This window comes from Oncorhynchus keta, chromosome 28, assembly GCF_023373465.1.
Source record: "Oncorhynchus keta strain PuntledgeMale-10-30-2019 chromosome 28, Oket_V2, whole genome shotgun sequence".
Lineage (NCBI taxonomy): Eukaryota > Metazoa > Chordata > Actinopteri > Salmoniformes > Salmonidae > Oncorhynchus > Oncorhynchus keta.
The window spans coordinates 9796415-9822742 of NC_068448.1; the positions used below are offsets into that span (position 1 = coordinate 9796415).

At 44.3% G+C, this 26328-nt stretch overlaps 1 protein-coding gene across 1 annotated transcript in view; it reads left to right on the top strand.

Moving 5' to 3' along the window:
* LOC118378311 (1-phosphatidylinositol 4,5-bisphosphate phosphodiesterase eta-2-like) overlaps positions 1-26328 on the top strand; it is a 295453-nt gene that overhangs the window by 235035 nt on the left and 34090 nt on the right. The window contains exons 10-15 of the mRNA XM_052484176.1: positions 7509-7680; positions 16959-17066; positions 18953-19108; positions 20661-20759; positions 24480-24580; positions 24721-24806. Of these exons, the coding sequence (XP_052340136.1) occupies positions 7509-7680; positions 16959-17066; positions 18953-19108; positions 20661-20759; positions 24480-24580; positions 24721-24806 (722 nt within the window). The remainder of the gene's footprint in view (positions 1-7508; positions 7681-16958; positions 17067-18952; positions 19109-20660; positions 20760-24479; positions 24581-24720; positions 24807-26328) is intronic.

Consider the following 26328-nt stretch of genomic DNA (forward strand, 5'->3'; position numbering starts at 1 on the left):
CAGCCTGAGTATACGTGTGCTGAGCGATTTGCCAAATGGAATACTGATGGTGGAGTGACTCTGTCAGATCACATTCGAACCAGGGGCTGAACCTGTTTTTAGTTCTCATTGTCTTTATGGGCTCGTATTTGTTAATGATACCACTGAAAATATTTAAAAAGGGTCTAAGGCCAGGTCATAAAGGAAGGCTTGCTCATTAAAGTTTTTTAGCAAGTGTTTATGACAAATCAGAACAGGTTGTTTCACTGAGCAGCCATTACGAACACAGTCTGTAAAACAGTGATCTCTAAGGTAATTACAGAAAACACCAGACTGATACCGATCAGGGTTATTTGTGAGGATAACATGGAGGGTAGCCTTTTCTGGGTGTTTGGAGTCATACCTTGTGGGATTGGTAATAATCTGAGAAAGATTGAGCGAGTCCCATTGCTTTAGGACTTGGTCAGGTGGTTTAAGCATGTCCCAGTTTAGGTCACCTAGCAGGACAAATCCAGACTTGGTGTAAGGGGCCAGGAGAGAGCTTAGGGCAGGTAGGGTACAGGCCGGTGCTGATGGTGGCCGATGACACCCACTCAACAAAGAGTTATTTGAAAGTTTTAATGCATAAAACCAGCAAATCAAATTGTTTGGGGACAGACTTGGTGGAGATAACCGAGCACTGAAGGTGATCCTTGGTAAAGATCCATGACATTTTGGAAGATCTGTCTTGCTGAAAAAGGTTATAACCAGAAAGGTTCAAATTAGTATTCAAAACACTCTTTCTTAACCACGTCCCAGTAATGACCAACACATCTGGACTGGAGCTGTGAACCCACACTTTCAATTGATCCATTTTAAGTAATAAGCTTCTAGTGAAACGTGCAGAAAACCCAGATTTTCACGAGACCAGAAATCAGTGAAACAGAAATCAGAGCACAAGTCAGAATTGGGGCTAGTAACAGTAATGGGCCAGGGTGTACATGCACATTTCCAGATATAATCAGCAGTAATACAATCAGGGCACGGCAGAGGACAGGGAGAGCTCTGCAGTGCTGATTTATGACATCTGAATGTGTCTTCGATCATATTGTACAGCAATTTCATCAGGTAACATGAATACAAAGCCGACGAGGGGTGGTTAGGATGGGAGGCCAGAAGTTCATGTAGCCAATAGTCAGAGTCCCGAGTGTGGGAACAAACAGTCTGTCCCACAGTTGGGTAAACAAGCAAGTTTATAGTCAACAAAGCAACCAGGAGTCATGAGGCAAATATCATGAGGCAAATAGCATAAAGCACAAGAGAAAAACATAACAACTTCAGTCCATTGTAAGATCAGTAACTCGCACCAGCGGTGCGTGTGTGCTGGAGGTGAGCAAAAGCTCAGGAGAGAGGGGGGAGTGTGGTGGGGGTACCTGTACCACACAAGGAGACAGGCCAGGGCAGACTGTGAACAGAGTGGGGTGAGTGTGGTAGGGTACCTGTACCACACAAGGAGACAGGCCAGGGCAGACTGTGAACAGAGTGGGGTGAGTGTGGTAGGGTACCTGTACCACACAAGGAGACAGGCCAGGGCAGACTGTGAACAGAGTGGGGTGAGTGTGATGGGGTACCTGTACCAGACAGGGGGAGACAGGCCAGGGCAGACGGTGAACAGAGAGGGGGAGTGTGGTGGGGTACCTGTACCAGACAGGAGGAGACAGGCCAGGGCAGACGGTGAACAGAGTGGGGTGAGTGTGGTAGGGTACCTGTACCAGACAGGGGGAGACAGGCCAGGGCAGACTGTGAACAGAGAGGGGTGAGTGTGGTGGGGGTACCTGTACCACACAAGGAGACAGGCCAGGGCAGACTGTGAACAGAGTGGGGTGAGTGTGGTAGGGTACCTGTACCACACAAGGAGACAGGCCAGGGCAGACTGTGAACAGAGTGGGGTGAGTGTGGTAGGGTACCTGTACCACACAAGGAGACAGGCCAGGGCAGACTGTGAACAGAGTGGGGTGAGTGTGATGGGGTACCTGTACCAGACAGGGGGAGACAGGCCAGGGCAGACGGTGAACAGAGAGGGGGGAGTGTGGTGGGGTACCTGTACCAGACAGGAGGAGACAGGCCAGGGCAGACGGTGAACAGAGAGGGGTGAGTGTGGTAGGGTACCTGTACCAGACAGGGGGAGACAGGCCAGGGCAGACGGTGAACAGATCGCCAGGTGGAATCCAAGCAGCAGTGCAGCAGGCAACAGGAGTAGGTGTCACACCCACTTAGGAGAAGCTTTTTTTCCCCTGGAGGTAGATTTCTTGTAGAAAATCCCAGCTAGCTAATGTAGCTAGCAAGTCTGTCCGTCTTTTTTCCACGTGGAAAAGGAGGTTGTTAGCTAGCTATATCTTTTCAGTGTCGGCGAATGGGCCTTTACAACGTCCAAACAAAGTTTACCCTCGTTAGGGCTTTCAGAAAGTATTCGTAACCTTTGGCTTGTTCTACATTTTGTTCCTACAGCCTGAAATATGTTATGTTTTCGTTATTACACACAATACTACGTAATGACAAAGTGAAAACATGTTTTTTGAAATTCTTGCAAATGTGTTGAAAATGAAATACCTAATTTAACAAAGTACACACACACACACACACACACACACACACACACACACACACACACACACACACACACACACACACACACACACACACACACACACACAGTCAGTCAATAGTTTGTAGAAGCACCTTTGGCGGCAGTTCGAGCTGTGAGTCTTTCTTTCTGGGTAAGTCTCTAAGAGCTTGGCACAACTGGATTGTACAATATTTGCCCATTATTCTTTGTAAAATTCAAGCTCTGTCAAGTTCATTGTTGGTCATTGCCAGACAGCCATTTTTAAGTCTTGCCATAGATGTTCAAGATGATTTAAGTCAAAACTGTAACTGGGTCACTCGGGCACATTCAATGTTGTCTTGGTAAGCAACTCCAGTGTACATTGGACCTTGTGTTTTAGGTTATTGTGCTGCTGAAAGGGGAATTTGTCTCCCAGTGTCTGATAGAAATCAGACTGAACCAGGGTTTTCTCTGATTTTACCTGTGCTTAGCTCTATTCTGTTTCTTTTTATCCTAAAAATCAACTCCCTAGTATTTGCTGATGACAAGCATATCCATAACATGATGCAGCCACCACCATGCTTGAAAATATGAAGTGGTACTCAGTGATTTTGTTTTTTTTAACATTTAATTTGATTTCACCTTTTATTTAACCAGGTAGGCCAGTTGAGAACAAGTTCTCGTTTACAACTGCGACCTGGTTGAGATAGAGCAAAGCAGTGCGACACAAACAACACAGAGTTACACATGGAATAAACAAACGTACAAACAATAACACAATAGAAAAGTCTATATACAGTGTGCCAATGGTTTTGGATTTGGATTTGCCCCAGACATAATGCTTTGTGTTCAGGACATAAAGTTCATTTATTTGCCACATTGTTTGCAGTATTACTTAAGTGTGTGGTTGCAAACAGGATGTACATTTTGGAATAGTTGTATTCTGTACAGGCTTCCTTTACACTCAGTCATTTAGGTTCATATTGTGGAGTAACTACAATGTTATTGTTCCATCCTCAGTTGTCTCCTATCACAGTCTTTAAACTCTGTATCAGTTTAAAAGTCACCATTGGCCTCATGGTGAAATCACTGATCAGTTTCCATCCTCTTCTGAGTCAGGAAGGACGCCTGTATCTTTATAGTATAATATATGCCATTTAGGAGACGCTTTTATCCAAAGCGACTTACAGTCATGTGTGCATACATTCTACGTATGGGTGGTCCCCGGAATCGAACCCACTACCCTGGCGTTACAAGCGCCATGCTCTACCAACTGAGCTACAGAAGGACCACGTGACTGGGTGTATTGATACGCCTTCCAAAGTGTAATGAATAACTTCACCATGCTCAAAGGGATATTCAGTGTCTGCTTTTTTCCCCACACATCTACCAATCGGTGCCCTTCTTTGTGAGGCATTGAACAACTTCGCCGGTCTTTGTGGTTGAATCTGTTCTTGAAATTCACCACTTGATTGAGGGACCTTACAGATACTTGTATGTGTGGGGTACAGAGATGGAGTAGTCATTCAAAAGTCATGTTAAACACTATTATTGAACACAGAATATGCCTATGCAACTTATGGGATTTGTTAAGCACCTTTCTACTCCTGAACATGTTGAAGCTTGCAATAGCCAAGGGTTTGAATACTTATTAACTCAAGACATTTCAGCTTATTCATGTTTTTACATTTTCAAAACATTTCTAAAAGCAAAATTCCGCTGACATTATGGGGTGTTGTGTTTTAGATGAGTGACATAAAATATCAAGACATTTTAAATTCAGGCTGTAACTACAAACTGTGGACAAAGTAAAGCCGTACTTCCTGATGGCACTGTATGGTATGTGCCAGATGAACAAGGCTCATGGTGAATTATAGTTCTAAGTCATAAACTATTAAATATGGTTTTCTCAGAATATTCCTATTCTAAGTTGTTCTCAGCGCCTTAGTCTCTTTCATTGAATTGGTTCCCTTGGACCAAGCAAGCGTACAAATTGATGCTCCGCTAGAATCAAAGCAATCATAGACTACACAGTGAGTTCCCAGGATCTTTGTTGAAAGACACTGCTCAACGATGCATTGTATTGTACTCCTATGGGCTCACTGGAGCAAGCGAGTGTTTCCACATGACCTGCACACCCACACAGACCTCATCAGAGATGCGGTGCTGCTGTAGGTGATAGTCTTGATAGAATTATCAGAATGCACGCAACCTGTATACGAGAGACTGTATATAGACCCACAAGTAACAGAAAGCAGGGGGGGGGGGGGCTGTGTGTGCTTCTTTTCTTTTTCTAGTACAATGCATTCTGTAGATAATTGATATGAACGGCCAGGAATGTATTCAACTCAGAGATGCGGTGCTGCTGTAGGTGATAATTCTGTCAAGACTATCAGAATGCACGCAACCTGTATACGAGAGACTGTATATAGACCCACAAGTAACAGAAAGCAGGGGGGCTGTGTGTGTGTGAAAGGGTCTGTGTGTGTGTGAAAGGGTCTCTGTGTGTGTGTGTGTGTGTGTGAAAGGGTGTGTGTGTGTGTGTGTGGGTGTGTGTGTGTGTGTGAAAGGGTCTGTGTGTGTGTGAGAAAGGGTCTGTGTGTGTGTGTGAAAGGGTCTGTGTGTGTGTGTGAAAGGGTCTGTGTGTGTGTGAAAGGGTCTGTGTGTGTGAAAGGGTCTGTGTGTGTGAAAGGGTCTGTGTGTGTGTGTGAAAGGGTCTGTGTGTGTGTGTGAAAGGGTCTGTGTGTGTGTGTGTGAAAGGGTCTGTGTGTGTGAAAGGGTCTGTGTGTGTGTGTGTGTGAAAGGGTCTGTGTGTGTGTGTGTGAAAGGGTCTGTGTGTGTGTGTGTGAAAGGGTCTGTGTGTGTGTGTGTGTGTGTGAAAGGGTCTGTGTGTGTGTGTGTGTGTGTGGGTCTGTGTGTGTGTGTGTGAAAGGGTCTGTGTGTGTGTGTGTGTGAAAGGGTCTGTGTGTGTGTGTGTGTGAAAGGGTCTGTGTGTGTGTGAAAGGGTCTGTGTGTGTGTGTGTGAAAGGGTCTGTGTGTGTGTGTGTGAAAGGGTCTGTGTGTGTGTGTGAAAGGGTCTGTGTGTGTGAAAGTGTCTGTGTGTGTGTGAAAGGGTGTGTGTGTGTGTGAAAGGGTGTGTGTGTGTGTGAAAGGGTCTGTGTGTGTGTGAAAGGGTCTGTGTGTGTGTGAAAGGGTCTGTGTGTGTGTGAAAGGGTCTGTGTGTTTGTGAAAGGGTCTGTGTGTGTGTGAAAGGGTCTGTGTGTGTGTGTGTGAAAGGGTCTGTGTGTGTGTGAAAGGGTCTGTGTGTGTGAAAGTGTCTGTGTGTGTGTGTGTGTGTGTGTGTGAAAGGGTCTGTGTGTGTGTGAAAGGGTCTATGTGTGTGTGTGAAAGGGTCTGTGTGTGTGTGAAAGGGTCTGTGTGTGTGTGAAAGGGTCTGTGTGTGTGTGTGAAAGGGTCTGTGTGAAAGGGTCTGTGTGTGTGTGAAAGGGTCTGTGTGTGTGTGTGAAAGGGTCTGTGTGTGTGTGTGTGAAAGGGTGTGTGTGTGTGTGTGTGTGTGTGTGTGTGTGTGTGTGTGTGTGTGTGTGAAAGGGTCTGTGTGTGTGAAAGGGTCTGTGTGTGTGTGTGTGTGAAAGGGTCTGTGTGTGTGTGAAAGGGTCTGTGTGTGTGTGTGTAAAGGGTCTGTGTGTGTGTGTGTGAAAGGGTCTGTGTGTGTGAAAGGGTGTGTGTGTGTGTGTGAAAGGGTCTGTGTGTGTGTGAAAGGGTCTGTGTGTGTGAAAGGGTCTGTGTGTGTGCTTCTTTTCTTTTTCTAGTACAATTCATTCTGTAAATAATTGATATGAACGGCCAGGAATGTATTCAACTTACAACAAAGAATGTTTAATTTTTGTTGTAGTTGACATTTTTAGAGGGGTTGAGGTTGATCACATCAGAATGAAACTGAGAACCCATAGCTGTACTGTCAAGTGTCTGAATAGTGAGCACCTATTGCCAAGGCTGTACCAAAGATGCAGAACTATCTAGATTAGGGGTCTCAACTTACTGTTAAAGTTAGAATAGTAGAATACACAAGGTGAAATTACGATTTTGTTTTGTGCATCAGCAGTTTAACGTTTGATACTGTATGTCAGTCACATTCATACAATTAACCATGCTAGCTAACGATTTTTAGATAAGTTAGTTTAGTGGCCAGCTACCTAAACTTAGTGGGGGGATGCACTGCGGCCCCTCATGAGTTCAGATTTTGCGGCCCCACCCCCATCAAAGTTGCCCATTCCTTATATATATATATATCTGTCAGTACCTGTGTCTTTGTTCTCAAGTCTCGTAGTGATGGTAACCCACGGCCGTACCTACCTGTCTCTGTGTAACCAACGGCCCTACCTGTGTCTGTGTAACCCACGGCCCTACCTGTGTCTGTGTAACCCACGGCCCTACCTGTGTCTGTGTAACCCACGGCCATATTGGAGTCTCTGTGTAACCCACATCTGTCTCTGTGTAACCCACGGCCGTACCTGTCTCTGTGTAACCCACGGCCGTATCGGAGTCTCTGTGTAACCCACATCTGTCTCTGTGTAACCCACGGCCGTATCGGAGTCTTTGTGTAACCCACGTCTGTCTCTGTGTAACCCACGGCCGTATCGGAGTCTTTGTGTAACCCACATCTGTCTCTGTGTAACCCACGGCCGTATCGGAGTCTTTGTGTAACCCACATCTGTCTCTGTGTAACCCACGGCCGTATCGGAGTCTCTGTGTAACCCACGTCTGTCTCTGTGTAACCCACGTCTGTCTCTGTGTAACCCACAGCCGTATCACAGTCTCTGTGTAACCCACATCTGTCTCTGTGTAACCCACAGCCGTATCGGAGTCTCTGTGTAACCCACGTCTGTCTCTGTGTAACCCACAGCCGTATCGGAGTCTCTGTGTAACCCACGTCTGTCTCTGTCAGCTACCCAGTGATCCTGTCCATTGAGAACCACTGCAGCGTCCCCCAGCAGAAGAAGATGGCCCAGTACCTGGTGGAGGTGATGGGAGACAAGCTAGACCTCTCGGCCATCAAGGCAGATGAACGGGGCCGCCTGCCCTCCCCAGACATCCTCAAAGGGAAGATCCTCATCAAGGTAAACACTTAGAATTAACACACACACACACACGGTTCCTTCCCAACCGTAATAAACCTGATTCAACAAGCATTGTTCTGCGGCCTGCTATAGCTTGCCTGCATGGACACTTACCCTGTCACATCAGAGAAAGTAAGGCGTGGATAGGTTTGCACATTTTGGGGAATATTCAGAGGTGGAAACTTTCCGTGGGAATTAACGGGAATATATGGGAATTAACATAAATATATGCACATTAATAAAAAAAAGAAACATCCCTTTTTCAGGACCATGTCATTCAAAGATAATTTGTAAAATTCAAATAACTTCACAGATCTTCATTGTAAAGAGTTTAAAAACGGTTTCCCATGCTTGTTCAATGAACCATAAACAATTAATGAACATGCACCTGTGGAACGGTTGTTAAGACACTAACAGCTTAAAGACGGTAGGCAATTAAGGTCGCAGTTATGAAAACTGAGGGCTTGTAGGCCTGTTGTAAGGCAGCTCCTCACCAGATATCACTGGCAACAACGTCGCCTATGGGCACAAACCCACCATCGCTGGACCAGACAGGACTGGCAAAAAGTGCTCTTCACTGACGAGTCTCGGTTTTGTCTCACTAGGGGTGATGGTTGGATTCGCGTTTATCGTCGAAGTAATGAGCGTTACACCGAGGCCTGTACTCTGGAGAGGGATCGATTTGGAGGTGGAGGGTCGTCATGGTCTGGGGCGGTGTGTTACAGCATCATCGGATTGAGCTTGTTGTCATTGCAGGCAATCTCAACGCTATGCGTTACAGGGAAGACATCCTCCTCCCTCATGTGGTACCCTTCCTGTAGGCTCATGCTGACATGACTCTCCAGCATGACAATGCCACCAGCCATACTGCTCATTCTGTGAGTGATTTCCTGCAAGACAGGAATAGTGTTCTGCCATAGCCAGCGAAGGGCCCGGATCTCAATCCCATTGAGCACGTCTGGGACCTGTTTGATCGGAGGGTGAGGGCTAGGGCCATTCCCCCCAGAAATGTCCGGGAACTTGCAGGTGCCTTGGTGGAAGAGTGGGGTAACATCTCACAGCAAGAACTGGCAAATCTGGTGCAGTCCATGAGGAGGAGATGCACTGCAGATATTAATGCACCTGGTGGCCACACCAGGTACTGACTGTTACTTTTGATTTTGACCCCCCCTTAGTTCAGGGACAAATTATTCCATTTCTGTTAGTCACATGTCTGTGGAACTTGTTCAGTTTGTCTCAGTTGTTGAATCTTGTTATGTTCATACAAATATTTACACATGTTAAGTTTGCTGAATATAAACGCAGTTGACAGTGAGGAGACTTATTTTTTTGCTGAGTTTATTAATACCATTTAAATGTAGCTGTTTTTTTGCATTGGATATACAGTTGAAGTTGAAAGTTTACATACAGTTATGTTGGAGTCATTAAAACTTGTCTTTCAACCACTCCACAAATATCTTGTTAACAAACTATAGTTTTGACAAGTTCGTTAGGACATCTACTTTGTGCATGACACACCATTTTTCCAACAATTTGTTTAGCCAGATTATTTCACTTATAATTTACTGTATCACAATTCCAGTGGGTTAGAAGTTTACATACACTAAGTTGGCTGTGCCTTTAAACAGCTTGGAAAATTCCAGAAAATTATGTCATGGCTTTAGAAGCTTCTGATAGGCTAATTGACATCATTTGAGTCAATTGGAGGTGTACCTGTGGATGCATTTCAAGGCCTATCTTCAAACTCAGTGCCTCTTTGCTTGACATCAAAGGAAAATCAAAAGAAATCAGGAAAGACCTCAGAACAAGAAATTGTCGACCTCCACAAGTCTGGTTCATCATTTGGAGCAATTTCCAAACACCTGAATGTACCACGTTCATCTGTTCAAACAATAGTACTCAATTATAAACACCATAGGACCACGCAGCCGTCATACCGCTCAGGAAAGAGACGCGTTCTGTCTCCTAGAGATGAATGTACTTTGGTGCAAAAAGTACAGATAAATCCCAGAACAACAGCAAAGGACCCTGTGAAGATGCTGGAGGAAACAGGTACAAAGTATCTATATCCACAGTAAAACGAGTACTATATCGACAACCTGAAAAGCCACTTAGCAAGGAAGAAGCCACTGCTCCAAAACCGCCATAAAAAAAGCCAGACTATGGTTTGCAACTGCACATGGGGACAAAGATAGTACTTTTTGGAGAAATGTCCTCTGGTCTGATGAAACAAAAATAGAACTGTTTGGCCATAATGACCATCATTATGTTTGGAGGAAAAAGGGGGAGGCTTGCAAGCTGAAGAAAACCATCCCAACCGTGAAGCACAAGGGTGGCAGCATCATGTTGTGGCGTTGCTTTGCTGCAGGAGGGACTGGTGCACTTCACAAAATAGATGGCATCATGAGGATGGACAATTATGTGGATATATTGAAGCAACATCTGAAAACATCAGTCAGGAAGTTAAAACTTGGTCACAAATGGGTCTTCCAAATGGACAATGACCCCAAGCATACTTCCAAACTTGTGGCAAAATGGCTAAGGACAGCAAAGTCATATTATTGGAGTGGCCATCGCAAGCCCTGACCTTAATCCTATAGAAAATGTGTGGGCAGACCTGAAAAAGCGTGTGCAAGCAAGGAGGCCTACAAACCTGACTCACTTACACCAGCTCTGTGTTGTGGAATGGGCCAAAATTTACCCAAATTATTGTGGGAAGCTTGTGGAAGGCTACACAAAAAAGTTTGGCCGAAGTTAAACAATTGAAAGACTACAAAATACTAATTGTGTATGTTAACTTCTGACCCACTGGGAATGTGATGAAAGAAATAAAAGCTGAAATAAATCATTCTCTCTACTATTATTCTAACATTTCACATTCTTAAAATATAGTGGTGATCCTAACTGAACTGAGACAGGGAATTTTTAGTAGGATTAAATGTTAGGAATTGTGAACAACTGAGTTTAAATGTATTTGACTAAGGTGTGTGTAAACTTCCAACTTCAACAGTATTTACCATATCATATGGAGACAAACATAAACCTTTTACCTTATCACAAGTAGACACTGCAAATGATTAAGTCCTTCCAATGGAAATAAAAACAATTTGGTTACGAAAGTAACTTTATTTAAATGAGGTAACTCTTCACATGGGATGAAAGGGAATATTGAATGATCCATCACATCTCCCAAAATCGTTGTCAACATACATCTGTGAACTGATAGTTTAGAAACTAAAGCTTTGGTTGTCTTCCTCTCAGGCTTCCATGTCTTCTCCCTGGTCCACCTCTTGAACATCAGACTCTGAGACCTCATCTTCACTGTCACTTTCCAACCTTGTTAAGGATGGCTCGTTGTCAGGTTCAAAAGCCTCAAATTTCACCTGATGGCCACCATTTTGTCAACCCTTGTATTGGTCAGCCTGTTGCGTGCTTTGGAGTGTGTGTTCCCAAACAACGACCGGTTGCGCTCTGAGGCAGTTGATGTTGGTGGGATTTGTAGGATGATGGAGGCAACAGAGGAAAGCCCCACAGATCCACAAAGTCCCTTCCACCAGGTGGCTGATGAGTTACGTTGACATGACTGCCATATTGCATCTCCTTTCCAAAGCCCTTGATTGGAAGTGCACTTTGCCAGACTGCCAAGAACCTTGCCCTCTTCCAGGCCAAGGTGGTGAGACATGGTAGTGATGACACCATAGGCCTTGTTGATCTCTGCACCAGACAGGATGCTCTTGCCAGCATACTTGGAGTCCTACATGTACGCTGTGGCATATATGGACTTCAGGCAGAAGTCTTCACACTTTTTGATGTATTTCAGAACTGCAGTTTTCTCTGCTTGGAGCAACAGTGAAGTGGGCAGGGCGGTACGGATTTCTTCTCTTACATCTGCAAGCAGAGTCTGAACATCAGACAGGATGGCATTGTCTCCCTCAATCCGTGCAATGGCTACTGCTATAGGTTTCAGGCTGCTTACCACTCTCTCCCAAAATGCATCATCCAGGAGGATCCTCTTGATGGGGCTGTCCATATCTCTCCATTACTTGGAGAGACTTCTTCCCCTCCAAGTGACTGTCAAACATGATGACGACACCACCCCAACGGGTTTTGCTGGGCAGCTTCAATGTGGATCTCTTTTTCTTCTGACTGTGCTTGGTGAGGTAGATTATTGCTATAATTTGATGACCCTTAATATACCTAACCATTTCCTTGGCTCTCTTGTAGATTGTATCCATTATTTTCAGTGCCATGATGTTCTTGATGAGCAGATTCAATGCATGAGCAGCACAGCCAATGGGTGTGATGTGAGGGTAGGACTCATCCACTTTAGACCAAGCAGCCTTCATGTTTGCAGCATTGTCTGTCACCAGTACAAATACCTTCTGTGGTCCAAGGTCATTGATGACTGCCTTCAGCTCATCTGCAATGTAAAGACCAGTGTGTTTGTTGTCCCTTGTGTCTGTCCTCTTATAGAATACTGGTTGAGGGGTGGAGATGATGTAGTTAATTATTCCTTGCCCACGAACATTCAACCACCAATCAGAGATGATTGCAATAGTCTGCTTTCTGTTTTTCTTGACCTTCACTTGAACTCAACTCTGCATCCAGCAAATTAGTGGATAAAGCATGTCTGGTTGGAGGGGTGTATGCTGGGCGAAGATCATTCAGAAATCTCTTCCTATACACATTGCCTGTGAGTATCAGAGATGAACCAGTTGCATACACAGTTTGAGCAAGAGATTAATCAGCGTTATTCTGACTACGTTCCTCCATTGAGTCAAAAAACCTTTGATTCCAGGAGGACCACGAGCTGTTGCTATTGCTAAAGTGTCTGATTTATAATTTTCACCTCGAATAGAAGTAAAGGGATTTTTGTCAGAGGTTGCTTGTTGTGAGCGCTGAGGGAACTTCATGGCCAGATGATTCTGCATCTTTGTTGCATTCTTCAAATATGATTTGGCATGGTATTTGCAAATGTACACAGCTTTTGCTAATGTACACAGCTGCAGTGAAATGTCTCCACACATCAGATAGTGCCCGTGGCATTTTCCTGTAAAGATTAGAAACAAATTAGTAAAAAAAAAAAAAAAAAACATTTACAGATAAATAGTTAAGCAGTTAGATTAAACAACTCCTCTGTAAGATAAATGTTTTAAAATGAAACATGTATGGAAACAGGTGAATTAACTCTCTTCAGTTAGCAGGATCAAGCTTGCAAAACCCCACATGGTAGCAAAAACTAACTAGCAGAAACTGTCAACAAGTTAGACATGATTTCAACTCACTTTGCTGTAGGCTACTATTTACTAGTTAACAAAAATTATGTATGTCACATTAAATATATTCATCCCACCCAGTATTGTACTCAAAACTTACCATAAAGCATGTAGTCCTTGCCTCAGACAGTGAAGTAGTGTGGGCTCAATAGCATCTCATTAGTGTGCAAGATCTTGAGAATCAGCTGGACATGTGATGGAAGAATGCGATGTTCATGCAGAGGGTTGCAATTCCATTGAATTGGGGATAGTTTAACCAAAATAAGACCTAGAATTGCCTTGTGGAAATTGTTCAATCTAGCTGACTTTAGGCCAGTGGATGGTGACAAATCTGTCCCCGTCAGACGGCTATGGGTCAATGACCACTCCACTTCCCAGCGCTAGTTACCACACTGTTCTGAGTACAGTCTCGCCTCGCAGCGCTAGTTACCACACTGTTCTGAGTACAGTCTCGCCTCGCAGCGCTAGTTACCACACTGTTCTGAGTACAGTCTCGCCTCGCAGCGCTAGTTACCACACTGTTCTGAGTACAGTCTCGCCTCGCAGCGCTAGTTACCACACTGTTCTGAGTACAGTCTCGCCTCGCAGCGCTAGTTACCACACTGTTCTGAGTACAGTCTCGCCTCGCAGCGCTAGTTACCACACTGTTCTGAGTACAGTCTCGCCTCGCAGCGCTAGTTACCACACTGTTCTGAGTACAGTCTGGCCTCGCAGCGCTAGTTACCACACTGTTCTGAGTACAGTCTCGCCTCGCAGCGCTAGTTACCACACTGTTCTGAGTACAGTCTGGCCTCGCAGCGCTAGTTACCACACTGTTCTGAGTACAGTCTGGCCTCGCAGCGCTAGTTACCACACTGTTCTGGCCTCGCAGCGCTAGTTACCACAACTAATAAGTTTTACATACGGTTTTAATCATTTCATATGTACTGTATGTACTGTATTCCACTGTGTTTTAGTCACTCCTAATATTTATTTACATATTAATTCCATTAGTTCACTTTTATTTTACTTTTAGATTTGTGTGTTGTGAATTGTTAGATATTACTGCACTGTTGGAGCTAGGAACATAAGCATTTCCCTACACCCACAATATCATCTGCTAAATATGTGTGTCCAATACAATTAGATTTGTTCTGAGTACAGTCTCACTTTGCATCGCTAGTTACTACCCAGTCTCACCTCAGCACGTCGGCCCCTGACAGTCAGCCTCATTAGTCAGGAAGTAAAAAAATCACTCCGATTTGGCCCTAGTGGGCTTCGGTAGTAATCATCTCCTTCATGCCCTCTGATCATGAAACGATGGTGACAGGCCAAATCAATATGGCCGACTGCTATCCAGGTACGGAGACGTGTGTCTAACAGACTGGGGCCGAGTATCCCTCCACCATCTGGAATGTGGGGCCCAGGCCCTGCTGTTGTGAATCCAAGCCCCAGTTCCGAAGTCTGCCTTGTGTTATGTACTGACTGCCATGTGGCCTCTGCCCAGTAGAGCTGCGTGTGATGGTACAATAACTGTTACATGATCATTTGGAATGAGCTGAGGGGACAGATGTTCACTGCAGATTTACAATCTCGTTTTGATTGTAGATCGTTAGTTATATCTGCGTTTTCAGTGACCTGTCAACAGTAAGTGTGGGGGTTGCGTCTGAACAGATTTCCTGTGATGGTTGTAAAAACACTTCATACCAGTAGCACACTGACAGGTTTAACACGGCTCTCTCTCTCTCTTATGGAGGTATTTGTGGTTAGCAGGGCCGTTTGTCATTCAATCAAACTGTCACTTAACAACATGCTAAGAACATGTGACAAAATAGAGCCGTATTGAGAATGGTGACAAATAGAAACGTATATCATGTAGAACAGACAGACATTCTTTGTCAAGGAGATTGAGCATTTGTCATCTTAATGAATGATATTTCTATTTGCAACATTTTTGCAACAACTTTCTGAGCTCTACCCCAGATGTACTGGTCTGTACCTGGTGGTGGCTGTAGCTGTTACCGCAGTTACACCTTAAGCACTCTGGGGGGGGGGGGCTTAATGGTTTAGATTGGGGAAATGTGTTGTAAAGGCCACCGCTAAGCATTAACAAACAATTCAGAAAGTAAACCCAATTCTACGTTTTCCTTATTGAAAAGCTTTAAAGAGAATTGGAATTGAAATGGAAATGGCTCCTGACACACACAGAGGCCATAGAATGGAGTACGGGTAAAGTTTCCCCCAAAACACAGATTTTTAAGGTCAGTTGTGTGTCCCCACCCCTAAAGGTCTAGTCTTACTGGAGTGTTACCTGCTCATAGATCTGTGTCCAAGGGGCATTTCTTCCCATAAAGGTCTAGTCTTACTGGAGTGTTACCTGCTCATAGAGCTGTGTCCAAGGGGCATTTCTTCCCCTAAAGGTCTAGTCTTACTGGAGTGTTACCTGCTCATAGAGCTGTGTCCAAGGGGCATTTCTTCCCCTAAAGGTCTAGTCTTACTGGAGTGTTACCTGCTCATAGAGCTGTGTCCAAGGGGCATTTCTTCCCCTAAAGGTCTAGTCTTACTGGAGTGTTACCTGCTCATAGATCTGTGTCCAAGGGGCATTTCTTCCCATAAAGGTCTAGTCTTACTGGAGTGTTACCTGCTCATAGAGCTGTGTCCAAGGGGCATTTCTTCCCATAATGGTCTAGTCTTACTGGAGTGTTACCTGCTCATAGATCTGTGTCCAAGGGGCATTTCTTCCCATAAAGGTCTAGTCTTACTGCAGTGTTACCTGCTCATAGAGCTGTGTCCAAGGGGCATTTCTTCCCCTAAAGGTCTAGTCTTACTGGAGTGTTACCTGCTCATAGAGCTGTGTCCAAGGGGCATTTCTTCCCTAAAGGTCTAGTCTTACTGGAGTGTTACCTGCTCATAGAGCTGTGCCCAAGGGGCATTTCTTCCCCTAAAGGTCTAGTCTTACTGGAGTGTTACCTGCTCATAGAGCTGTGTCCAAGGGGCATTTCTTCCCATAAAGGTCAGTTGTGTGTCCCCACCCCTAAAGGTCTAGTCTTACTGGAGTGTTACCTGCTCATAGAGCTGTGCCCAAGGGGCATTTCTTCCCATAAAGGTCTAGTCTTACTGGAGTGTTACCTGCTCATAGAGCTGTGCCCAGGGGTATTTCTTCCCATAAAGGTCTAGTCTTACTGGAGTGTTACCTGCTCATAGAGCTGTGTCCAAGGGGCATTTCTTCCCATAAAGGTCTATTCTTACTGGAGTGTTACCTGCTCATAGAGCTGTGCCCAAGGGGCATTTCTTCCCTAAAGGTCTAGTCTTACTGGAGTGTTACCTGCTCATAGAGCTGTGTCCAATGGGCATTTCTTCCCATAAAGGTCTAGTCTTACTGGAGTGTTACCTGCTCATAGAGCTGTGTCCAATGGGCATTTCTTCCCATAATGGTCTAGTCTTACTGGAGTGTTACCTGCTCATAGAGCTGTGGCCAAGGGGCATTTCTTCCCATAAAGGTCTAGTCTTACTGGAGTGTTACCTGCTCATAGAGCTGTGCCCAAGGGGCATTTCTTCCCATAAAGGTCTAGTCTTACTGGAGTGTTACCTGCTCATAGAGCTGTGTCCAAGGGGCATTTCTTCCCATAAAGGTCAGTTGTGTGTCCCCACCCTAAAGGTCTAGTCTTACTGGGGTGTTACCTGCTCATAGAGCTGTGTCCAAGGGGCATTTCTTCCCATTAAGGTCAGTTGTGTGTCCCCACCCCTAAAGGTCTAGTCTTACTGGAGTGTTACCTGCTCATAGAGCTGTGCCCAAGGGGCATTTCTTCCCCTAAAGGTCTAGTCTTACTGGAGTGTTACCTGCTCATAGAGCTGTGCCCAGGGGTATTTCTTCCCATAAAATGATGCTACTGTTAAAACTATTTGCAATGGAATATGAAACCGTGCGATTCGTATTGGTCATGATCAGATAGTCCCTCCCTCTTTTCAGAACGTTTCCTAACGAATATGACCCAGGTATTAACGACACCATTTGTCTGCCAGGGAAAGAAACTCCCGTCAAACATTGACGAAGACAACGAAGAGGGTGACGTGACGGATGAAGACAGCGCTGACGAGATGGAGGACGACTGCAAACTGATAAATGGCGATGTAAGGACCCTACCCCTCTTCCTCCCTGCAGCCACTCTATTCTACTGTACATTGTGCTAGATGTTGTTCCATGCTAATTGGAGTCTAGAAACGATCTTTGTCTGATTGGCGCTGTTATATTGTACCATTGTGTTCTGCTAAATGTCTATGCATGTTTCTGTTCCTGTTTGTTCTTGATGAATGTAGTCTCAATTAAGCATTAGCCAATGTCCGTTGGGGCTCCGTGCTCATGTCTTCGCTGTCATAAAGCTCTTCTCTCTCTCTCTGTGTGTCTCTGTCTCTCTCTCTGTCTCTCTCTCTGTCTCTCTCTCTGTCTCTCTCTCTCTCTCTCTCTCTCTCTCTCTCTCTCTCTCTCTCTCTCTCGCTCTCTCTCTCTCTCTGTCTGTCTCTCTCTGTCTCTCTCTGTCTCTCTCTCTGACTCTCTCTGTCTCTCTCTCTCTGTCTGTCTCTCTGTCTCTCTCTCTCTCTCTGTCTCTCTCTCTCTCTCTCTCTGTGTCTCTCTCTCTCTCTCTCTCTCTCTCTCTCTGTGTCTCTCTCTGTGTCTCTCTCTCTGTGTCTCTCTCTGTGTCTCTCTGTCTCTCTCTCTGTGTCTGTCTCTCTGTGTCTGTCTCTCTCTCTCTCTGTGTCTGTCTCTCTGTGTCTCTCTCTCTAAATGTCATCCGCTCGTTCTGAAGTGGAAGGTACTGTAAAACGTCATCACTTTCAGGCTTCTTTAATCATCACCCCAATTATTTTCCATTTAACATACATACTCGCGCTCTACATCTGTGAGTATGCCAGTGCCGAGATATGCATGAAACCACAGACACAGGCCCCATGTTCCTTTCAGGAATTCTGAGATTCTATGAAACCTTAATCAAAGTGAGAAGCTTCACCGTGATCAGGGATGGCATGGTTTTCTAAGGCTACATCTCAATGGTGACATCTCCTCTTCCCTTTTCCTTACCCAATCATATGACAGTATGGCTGTCATCAAGCCATTTCAGGTTAGTGGACCTGAAGGAAAGGAGTTGTGGAATGAAAACCAGAGCCATATGCCTACATGTAAACTACTAAGATTCTGATGGAAACTACTAAGATTCTGATGTAAACTACTGCGATTACTGGAATTTAGAGCTTGCTATGTACATTCTTCTTAAAAGAGGCTGAAACATGCTGCTTACTTACAGTACATCTCAAGGCGTTGCTTATGTGCACTTGGAGAGGACTGGGAGTTGGTTTGTGGTAAACTTCGCCACCTAGTGGTAGAAGCATGCAAATGCTTATAACCCATTAAAAGCATTTAATTAGGCTGCATGTTCAACTTTCATACCCATGGTGTCATTTCAGCCTTTACATATGAAACATATTATATAGTGCATAATGAACAGTAATCTAATTCTCCAGGATGTCACACAAAATGCAGTGTGAATCCATGATGCATAGTTTACATGTTAGTCATTTATCAGACACTTTATCCAGAGCGACTTTACAGGAGCAATTCGGGTTAAGGGCCTTGCTCAAGGCCACATCACCAGTCGGCTCAGGGATTCAAAGCAGCAACCTTTCTGTTACTCGCTCAGCCCCCCATCATGCCCTGTATCAGTCATGTCTTATATCAGTCAGTTATGAGGGTCTGGAAGTCATGACCATATTGTCATCAAGAAGTTATCTCAACTGATGAAATATGTTATATAATGAAATAAGTACTCATTTCAAATGGCAACTTATTCCCTATAGTGCACTATTTAAGGATATTAGTGTTGTCTTCCCTGAACTGCAACAGTTTTCTATCAACGTTATTGTGTATCGAGTGTCATTGCTGACATATTACACGACCAACCAATCAGAAAAGGCAACTAGCTCGTTCTGGTTATAGATCTGTTTATGTTTGCTCCTCCCTCCAGACGTCCATGACCAGGAAGCAGGTGGAGAACGTGGCTAAGAAGAAGCTGGACAACCTGATGAAGGAGTCTAAGATCCGTGACCAGGAGGACCCCGACAGCTTCACCCTCGCTGCTCAGCCCCCATCGGGAAAGACCACCGACAAGTCACCCTCCAAGGTAACACCCACGGCTCTGTAGACCACGGACAAGTCACCCTCCAAGGTAACACCCACGGCTCTGTAGACCACCGACAAGTCACCCTCCAAGGTAACACCCACGGCTCTGTAGACCACGGACAAGTCACCCTCCAAGGTAACACCCACGGCTCTGTAGACCACGGACAAGTCACCCTCCAAGGTAACACCCACGGCTCTGTAGACCACCGACAAGTCACCCTCCAAGGTAACACCCACGGCTCTGTAGACCACGGACAAGTCACCCTCCAAGGTAACACCCACGGCTCTGTAGACCACGGACAAGTCACCCTCCAAGGTAACACCCACGGCTCTGTAGACCCTCCAAGGTAACACCCACGGCTCTGTAGACCACCGACAAGTCACCCTCCAAGGTAACACCCACGGCTCTGTAGACCAGACCTGGGTTCAAATACTACTCAAAATATTTATTGTAGTTCTTGGCATTATTGAGACTTTTCAAAAAAAAAATGTTTTATGAACCAGGCAAGTCAGTTAAGAACAAATTCTTATTTTCAATGACGGCCTGGGAACAGTGGGTTAACTGCCTGTTCAGGGGCAGAATGACAGATTTGTACCTTGTCAGCTCAGGGATTTGAACTTGCAACCTTCCGGTTACTAGTCCAATGCTCTAACCACCAGGCTACCCTTGGTTCCATTACACACACTGCAAATGTAGTCTGCCACACACACACACACTGCAAATGTAGTCTGCCACACACATACCCATTGCAAATGTAGTCTGCCACACACACACACACTGCAAATGTAGTCTGCCACACACACACACACTGCAAATTTTAATTTTTTTAATTTTCTTTATTTAACCAGGCAAGTCAGTTAAGAACATATTCTTATTTTCAACGGCCTGGGAAATGTTAACTGCCTGTTCAGGGGCAGAACGACAGATTTGTAAATGTCAGTCGGGGTTTGAACTCGCAACCTTCCGGTTACTAGTCCAACGCTCTAACCAAATGTACGTCTGCCCCACAGTCACACACACACACACTGCAAATGTAGTCTGCCACACACACACACACACACTGCAAATGTAGTCTGCCACACACACACACACACACTGCAAATGTAGTCTGCCACACACACACACACACACTGCAAATGTAGTCTGCCACACACACACACACTGCAAATGTAGTCTGCCACCACACACACACACACACTGCAAATGTAGTCTGCCACACACACACACACACACACACTGCAAATGTAGTCTGCCACACACACACACACACTGCAAATGTAGTCTCACACACACACACACTGCAAACACACACACACACACACTGCAAATGTAGTCTGCCACACACACACACACACACACACACACACAGTCACACACACACACACACACACACACACACACACACACACACACACACACTGCAAATGTAGTCTGCTACACACAATATTTCTATCTATATTCTGCCAGGCTTATTCTACCACTCTCAGTAATATATGTGGTATTTTGTGAAGGTAAAGTCTATGTATATAAAGTGTTTGTATTTTTCTTCCAGGGTAAAGGTGATGATGGTGCAGAAATAGGGGACGAAGCCAACCCCAGCACTAACAAGCGTCTGGGTAGGACCTTCATGGGCAGCTTCTCTAAACGCAAGGTGGGCATCACCCCCCCCCCTCTCCTCCCCACCTTCACATTTAATTTCTCTTCACCTTCACAGTCCATCTCTCTCCACCTTCACAGTTCATCTCTCTCCACCTTCACAGTTCATCTCTCTCCACCTTCACAGTTCATCTCTCTCCACCTTCACAGTTCATCTCTCTCCACCTTCACAGTTCATCTCTCTCCACCTTCACAGTTCATCTCTCTCCACCTTCACAGTTCATCTCTCTCCACCTTCACAGTTCATCTCTCTCCACCTTCACAGTTCATCTCTCTCCACCTTCACAGTTCATCTCTCTCCACCTTCACAGTTCATCTCTCTCCACCTTCACAGTTCATCTCTCTCCGCCTTCACAGTTCATTTCTCTCCGCCTTCACAGTTCATCTCTCTCCACCTTCACAGTTAATCTCTCTCCACCTTCACAGTTCATCTCTCTCAATTCATTTCAAAGGGCTTTATTGGCATGGGAAAAGCATGTTTACATTGTCAAAGCAAGTGAAAAGGATAATTAACTAAAGTGAAATAAACAATCAGAAATGAACAGTGAACATTACATTAACAGAAGTTTCAAAGGAATAGAGACATTTCAAATGTCATATAATGTCTATATACATTGTTGTAATGATGTGCAAACAGTTAAAGTACAGAAGGGAAAATAAATAAACATGTGGGTTGTATTTACAATGGTGTTTGTTCTTCACTGGTTGCCCTTTTCTTATGGCAGCAGGTCACACGTCTTTCTGCTGTGATGGCACACTGTGGTATTTCACCTAGTAGATATGGATGTTTATCAAAATCGGGTTTGTTTTCAAATTATTTGTGTATCTGTGTAATCTGAGGGAAATATGTGTCACTAATATGGTCATACATTTGGCAGGAGGTTAGGAGGTGCAGCTCAGTTTCCACCTCCATGTTGTATGCAGTGAGCACATAGCCTGTCTTCTCTTGAGAGCCATGTCTGACTATTTCAATAACAAGGCTATGCTCGGGTATTCTGCCGCTGTGTACTCTCTGTTTAGGACCAAATAGCATTCCAGTTTGCTCTGTTTTTTTGTTAATTCTTTCCAATGTGTCATGTAATTATCTTTTTGTTTTCTCATGATTTGCTTGGGTCTAATTGTGCTGCTGTCCTGGGGCTCTGTGGGGTGTGTTTGTGTTTGTGAACAGAGCGCCAGGACCAGCTTGCTTAGGGGACTCTTCTCCAGGTTCGCCTCTCTGTAGGTGATGGCTTTGTTCGGGATCAGTACTTTTAGGGGGTTATAGTATTTAATGGTTCTTTTCTGGATTTTGATAGTTAGCTGGTATCGTCCTAATTCTGCTTTGCATGCATATATTTGGTATTTTACATTGTACACGGAGAATGTTTTTGCAGAATTCTGCATGCAGTCTCATTTTGGTGTTTGTCCCATTTTGTGAATTCTTGGTTGGTGAGCGGACCCCAGACCTCACAACCATTAAGGGCAATGCGTTCTCTAACTTATTGAAGTATTTTTAGCCTGACCCGAATTGGGATGTCTAATTTTATGTTCCTGTTGATGGTGTAGAATGCCCTTCTAGCACAGTTTTGTGGAGGTTACCTGTGGCGCTGATGTTTAGACCAAGGTATGTATAGTTGTTTTGCGTGCTCGAGGGCAACGGTGTCTAGAAGCAATTTTGTATTTGCAGACCTGGTAACTGGACCTGTTTTGGAACACCATTATTTTGGTCTTACTGAGATTTACTGTCAGGGCCCAGGTCTGGAAGAATCTGTGCAGAAGATCTAGGTGATACTGTAGGTCCTCCTTGGTTGGTGACGGAAGCATTTGACTTCAGCTTCCAGTAGAGTGAGGTCAGGTGCTGCAGACTATATTATATATTATATATATTTATATATTAATGCCCTCGCCAATTCGTTGATATATAATATTTACAGTGCATTCAAAAAGCACTTAGACCCTCTGACTTTTCCCCATTTAGCTGTTACAGCCTTATTGTAGAATTGATGAAATCCTTGTTGTTTTTTTACCCATCAACCTACACACAAAACCCCATAATGACAAAGCAAAAACAGGTTTTTCAACATTTTTGCCAATGTGTTAAAAAAAACGGAAATACCTTATTTACCTAAGTATTCAGACCCTTTGTTATGACACTTGACATTGAGCTCAGGTGCATCCTGTTTCCATTGCTCATCCTTGATCCTTGACACCTGGCCCAGGTGTTTCCCATGTAGCTGACGACCCTCCCAACTCCACCCACCGGCATCCTAATAAGGAAACAAGAACAAAGAGAGAATACGGCAGACAGAGTGGGAGGGTCGTCACAGTATAGGGATAGGATATAGTAATATAATGTACTGTATAGGGATAGGATATAGTAATATAATGTACTGGATAGGATATAGTAATATAATGTACTGTATAGGGATAGGATATAGTAATATAATGTACTGTATAGGGATAGGATATAGTAATATAATGTACTGTATAGGGATAGGATATAGTAATATTATATACTGGATAGGATATAGCAATATAATGTACTGTATAGGGATAGGATATAGTCATATAATACTGGATAGGATATAGTAATATAATGTACTGTATAGGGATAGGATATAGTCATATAATGTACTGTATAGGGGGATAGTAATATAATGATATAGTAATAGTCATATAATGTACTGTATAGGGATAGGATATAGTCATATAATGTACTGGATAGGATATAGTAATATAATGTACTGTATAGGGATAGGATGTATTAATACTGTATAGGGATAGGATATAGTAATGTAATGTACTGTATAGGGTATATATAGGATGTATTAATATAATGTACTGTATATGGATAGGATGTATTAATACTGTATAGGGATAGGATGTAGTAATAATATACTGGATAGGATGTAGTAATATTATATACTGGATAGGATGTAGTAATATACTGAATAGGATGTAGTAATATACTGAATAGGATGTAGTAATATTATGTACTGTATACTGAATAGGATGTGGTAATATTATATACTGTATACTGAATAGGATGTAGTAATATTATATACTGTATACTGAATAGGATGTAGTAATATTATATACTGTATACTGAATAGAATGTAGTAATATTATATACTTTATACTGAATAGGATGTAGTAATATTATATACTTTATACTGAATAGTATGTAGTAATATTATATACTGTATACTGAATAGGATGTAGTAATATTATATACTGTATACTGAATAGAATGTAGTAACATACTGTGCTGTGTTGGGATGGGATGTGGTAACGCAGTGCGCTGTCTCGGTATAGGATGTGATAATATACTGGATACGATGTCGTAATATTATATACTGAATAGAATGTAGTAACATACTGTGCTGTGTTGGGATGGGATGTGGTAACGCAGTGCGCTGTCTCGGTATAGGATGTGATAATATACTGGATACGATGTCGTAATATTATATACTGAATAGAATGTAGTAATATACTATGTTGTGTTGGGATGGAATGTGGTAACGCAGTGCGCTGTCTCGGTATAGGATGTGGTAATATCATGCCATGTACTGTTTCGTGGTAGGATTTAGTAACATAATTTACTGTATAGTGATAGAATATACAGTAGTAATATGCTGTATTGTGATAAGATGCACTACCAGATGTTGCTCTTCCCTGAGTCTATAGTGCTGTTGTGACTGTATTTGTTTGACTTCATTTGACCTTTCCCTTCCAGAAAAAGGCTGTCAAGCTGAAGAAGACCAACAGCCTTGAAGACATCGACACAGACCAGGAGAGCACCAGCAGCGCCACCCGGGCCCCTCTGCATCACAGCAGGTACTGTTACCATTAACACAAGTTATACCTGCACCACAGTTACAGTACTCATGGAAAACACTTGTACTGGGAGACGCTCTACTGTAAGCTTAGATGTACCAAAGATCTGTCCCTCTGGCTCATTGGTTGTTCTCCTGCAGGAAGAAGACCATGAAGCTGACCAGGGCTCTGTCAGACCTGGTCAAATACACCAAGTCAGTGGGCGTCTCCGACATAGAGAAACAAGGTGAGCAGGGGGAACAAAACTCTCCCTACCTGAACCTGCTTCAGTATACTGACACTGGCCAGTCTCTCTACCTGAACCTGCTTCATTATACTGACACTGGCCCCGTCTCTCTACCTGAACCTGCTTCAGTATACTGACACTGGCCCGTCTCTCTGCCTGAACCTGCTTCAGTATACTGACACTGGCCCGTCTCTCTACCTGAACCTGCTTCATTATACTGACACTGGCCCGTCTCTCTGCCTGAACCTGCTTCAGTATACTGACACTGGCCCGTCTCTCTACCTGAACCTGCTTCAGTATACTGACACTGGCCCGTCTCTCTACCTGAACCTGCTTCATTGTACTGACACTGGCCCGTCTCCCTTCCTGAACCTGCTTCAGTATACTGACACTGGCCCGTCTCTCTACCTGAACCTGCTTCAGTATACTGACACTGGCCCATCTCTCTACCTGAACCTGCTTCAGTATACTGACACTGGCCTATCTCTCTACCGGAACCTGCTTCACTATACTGACACTGGCCCATCTCTCTACCTGAACCTGCTTCAGTATACTGACACTGGCCCATCTCTCTACCGGAACCTGCTTCACTATACTGACACTGGCCCGTCTCTCTACCTGAACCTGCTTCAGTATACTGACACTGGCCCGTCTCTCTACCTGAACCTGCTTCAGTATACTGACACTGGCCCGTCTCTCTACCTGAACCTGCTTCATTGTACTGACACTGGCCCGTCTCCCTTCCTGAACCTGCTTCAGTATACTGACACTGGCCCGTCTCTCTACCTGAACCTGCTTCATTGTACTGACACTGGCCCGTCTCCCTTCCTGAACCTGCTTCAGTATACTGACACTGGCCCGTCTCTCTGCCTGAACCTGCTTCAATGTACTGACACTGGCCCATCTCTCTACCTGAACCTGCTTCAGTATACTGGCCCATCTCTCTGCCTGAACCTGCTTCATTGTACTGACACTGGCCCCGTCTCTCTACCTGAACCTGCTTCATTGTACTGACACTGCCCCGTCTCTCTACCTGAACCTGCTTCATTATACTAACACTGGCCCATCTCTCTACCTGAACCTGCTTCACTATACAGACACTGGCCCATCTCTCTACTTGAACCTGCTTCAGTATACTGACACTGGCCCATCTCTCTACCTGAACCTGTTTCACTATACTGACACTGGCCCGTCTCTCTACTTGAACCTGCTTCACTATACTGACACTGGCCCGTCTCTCTACCTGAACCTGCTTCATTATACTAACACTGGCCCGTCTCTCTACCTGAACCTGCTTCAGTATACTGACACTGGCCCGTCTCTCTACCTGAACCTGCTTCATTATACTAACACTGGCCCATCTCTCTACCTGAACCTGCTTCAGTATACTGACACTGGCCCCAAATATACTGCACTTTTCTCTTTTCCTACTGCTGTATCTGTTTTTAAAGTCCAGACAGTGGTCTCATTTTATCACTACAATGAAAGATCTAAATAACATGTGTTGATGTGTTTTTTTCCC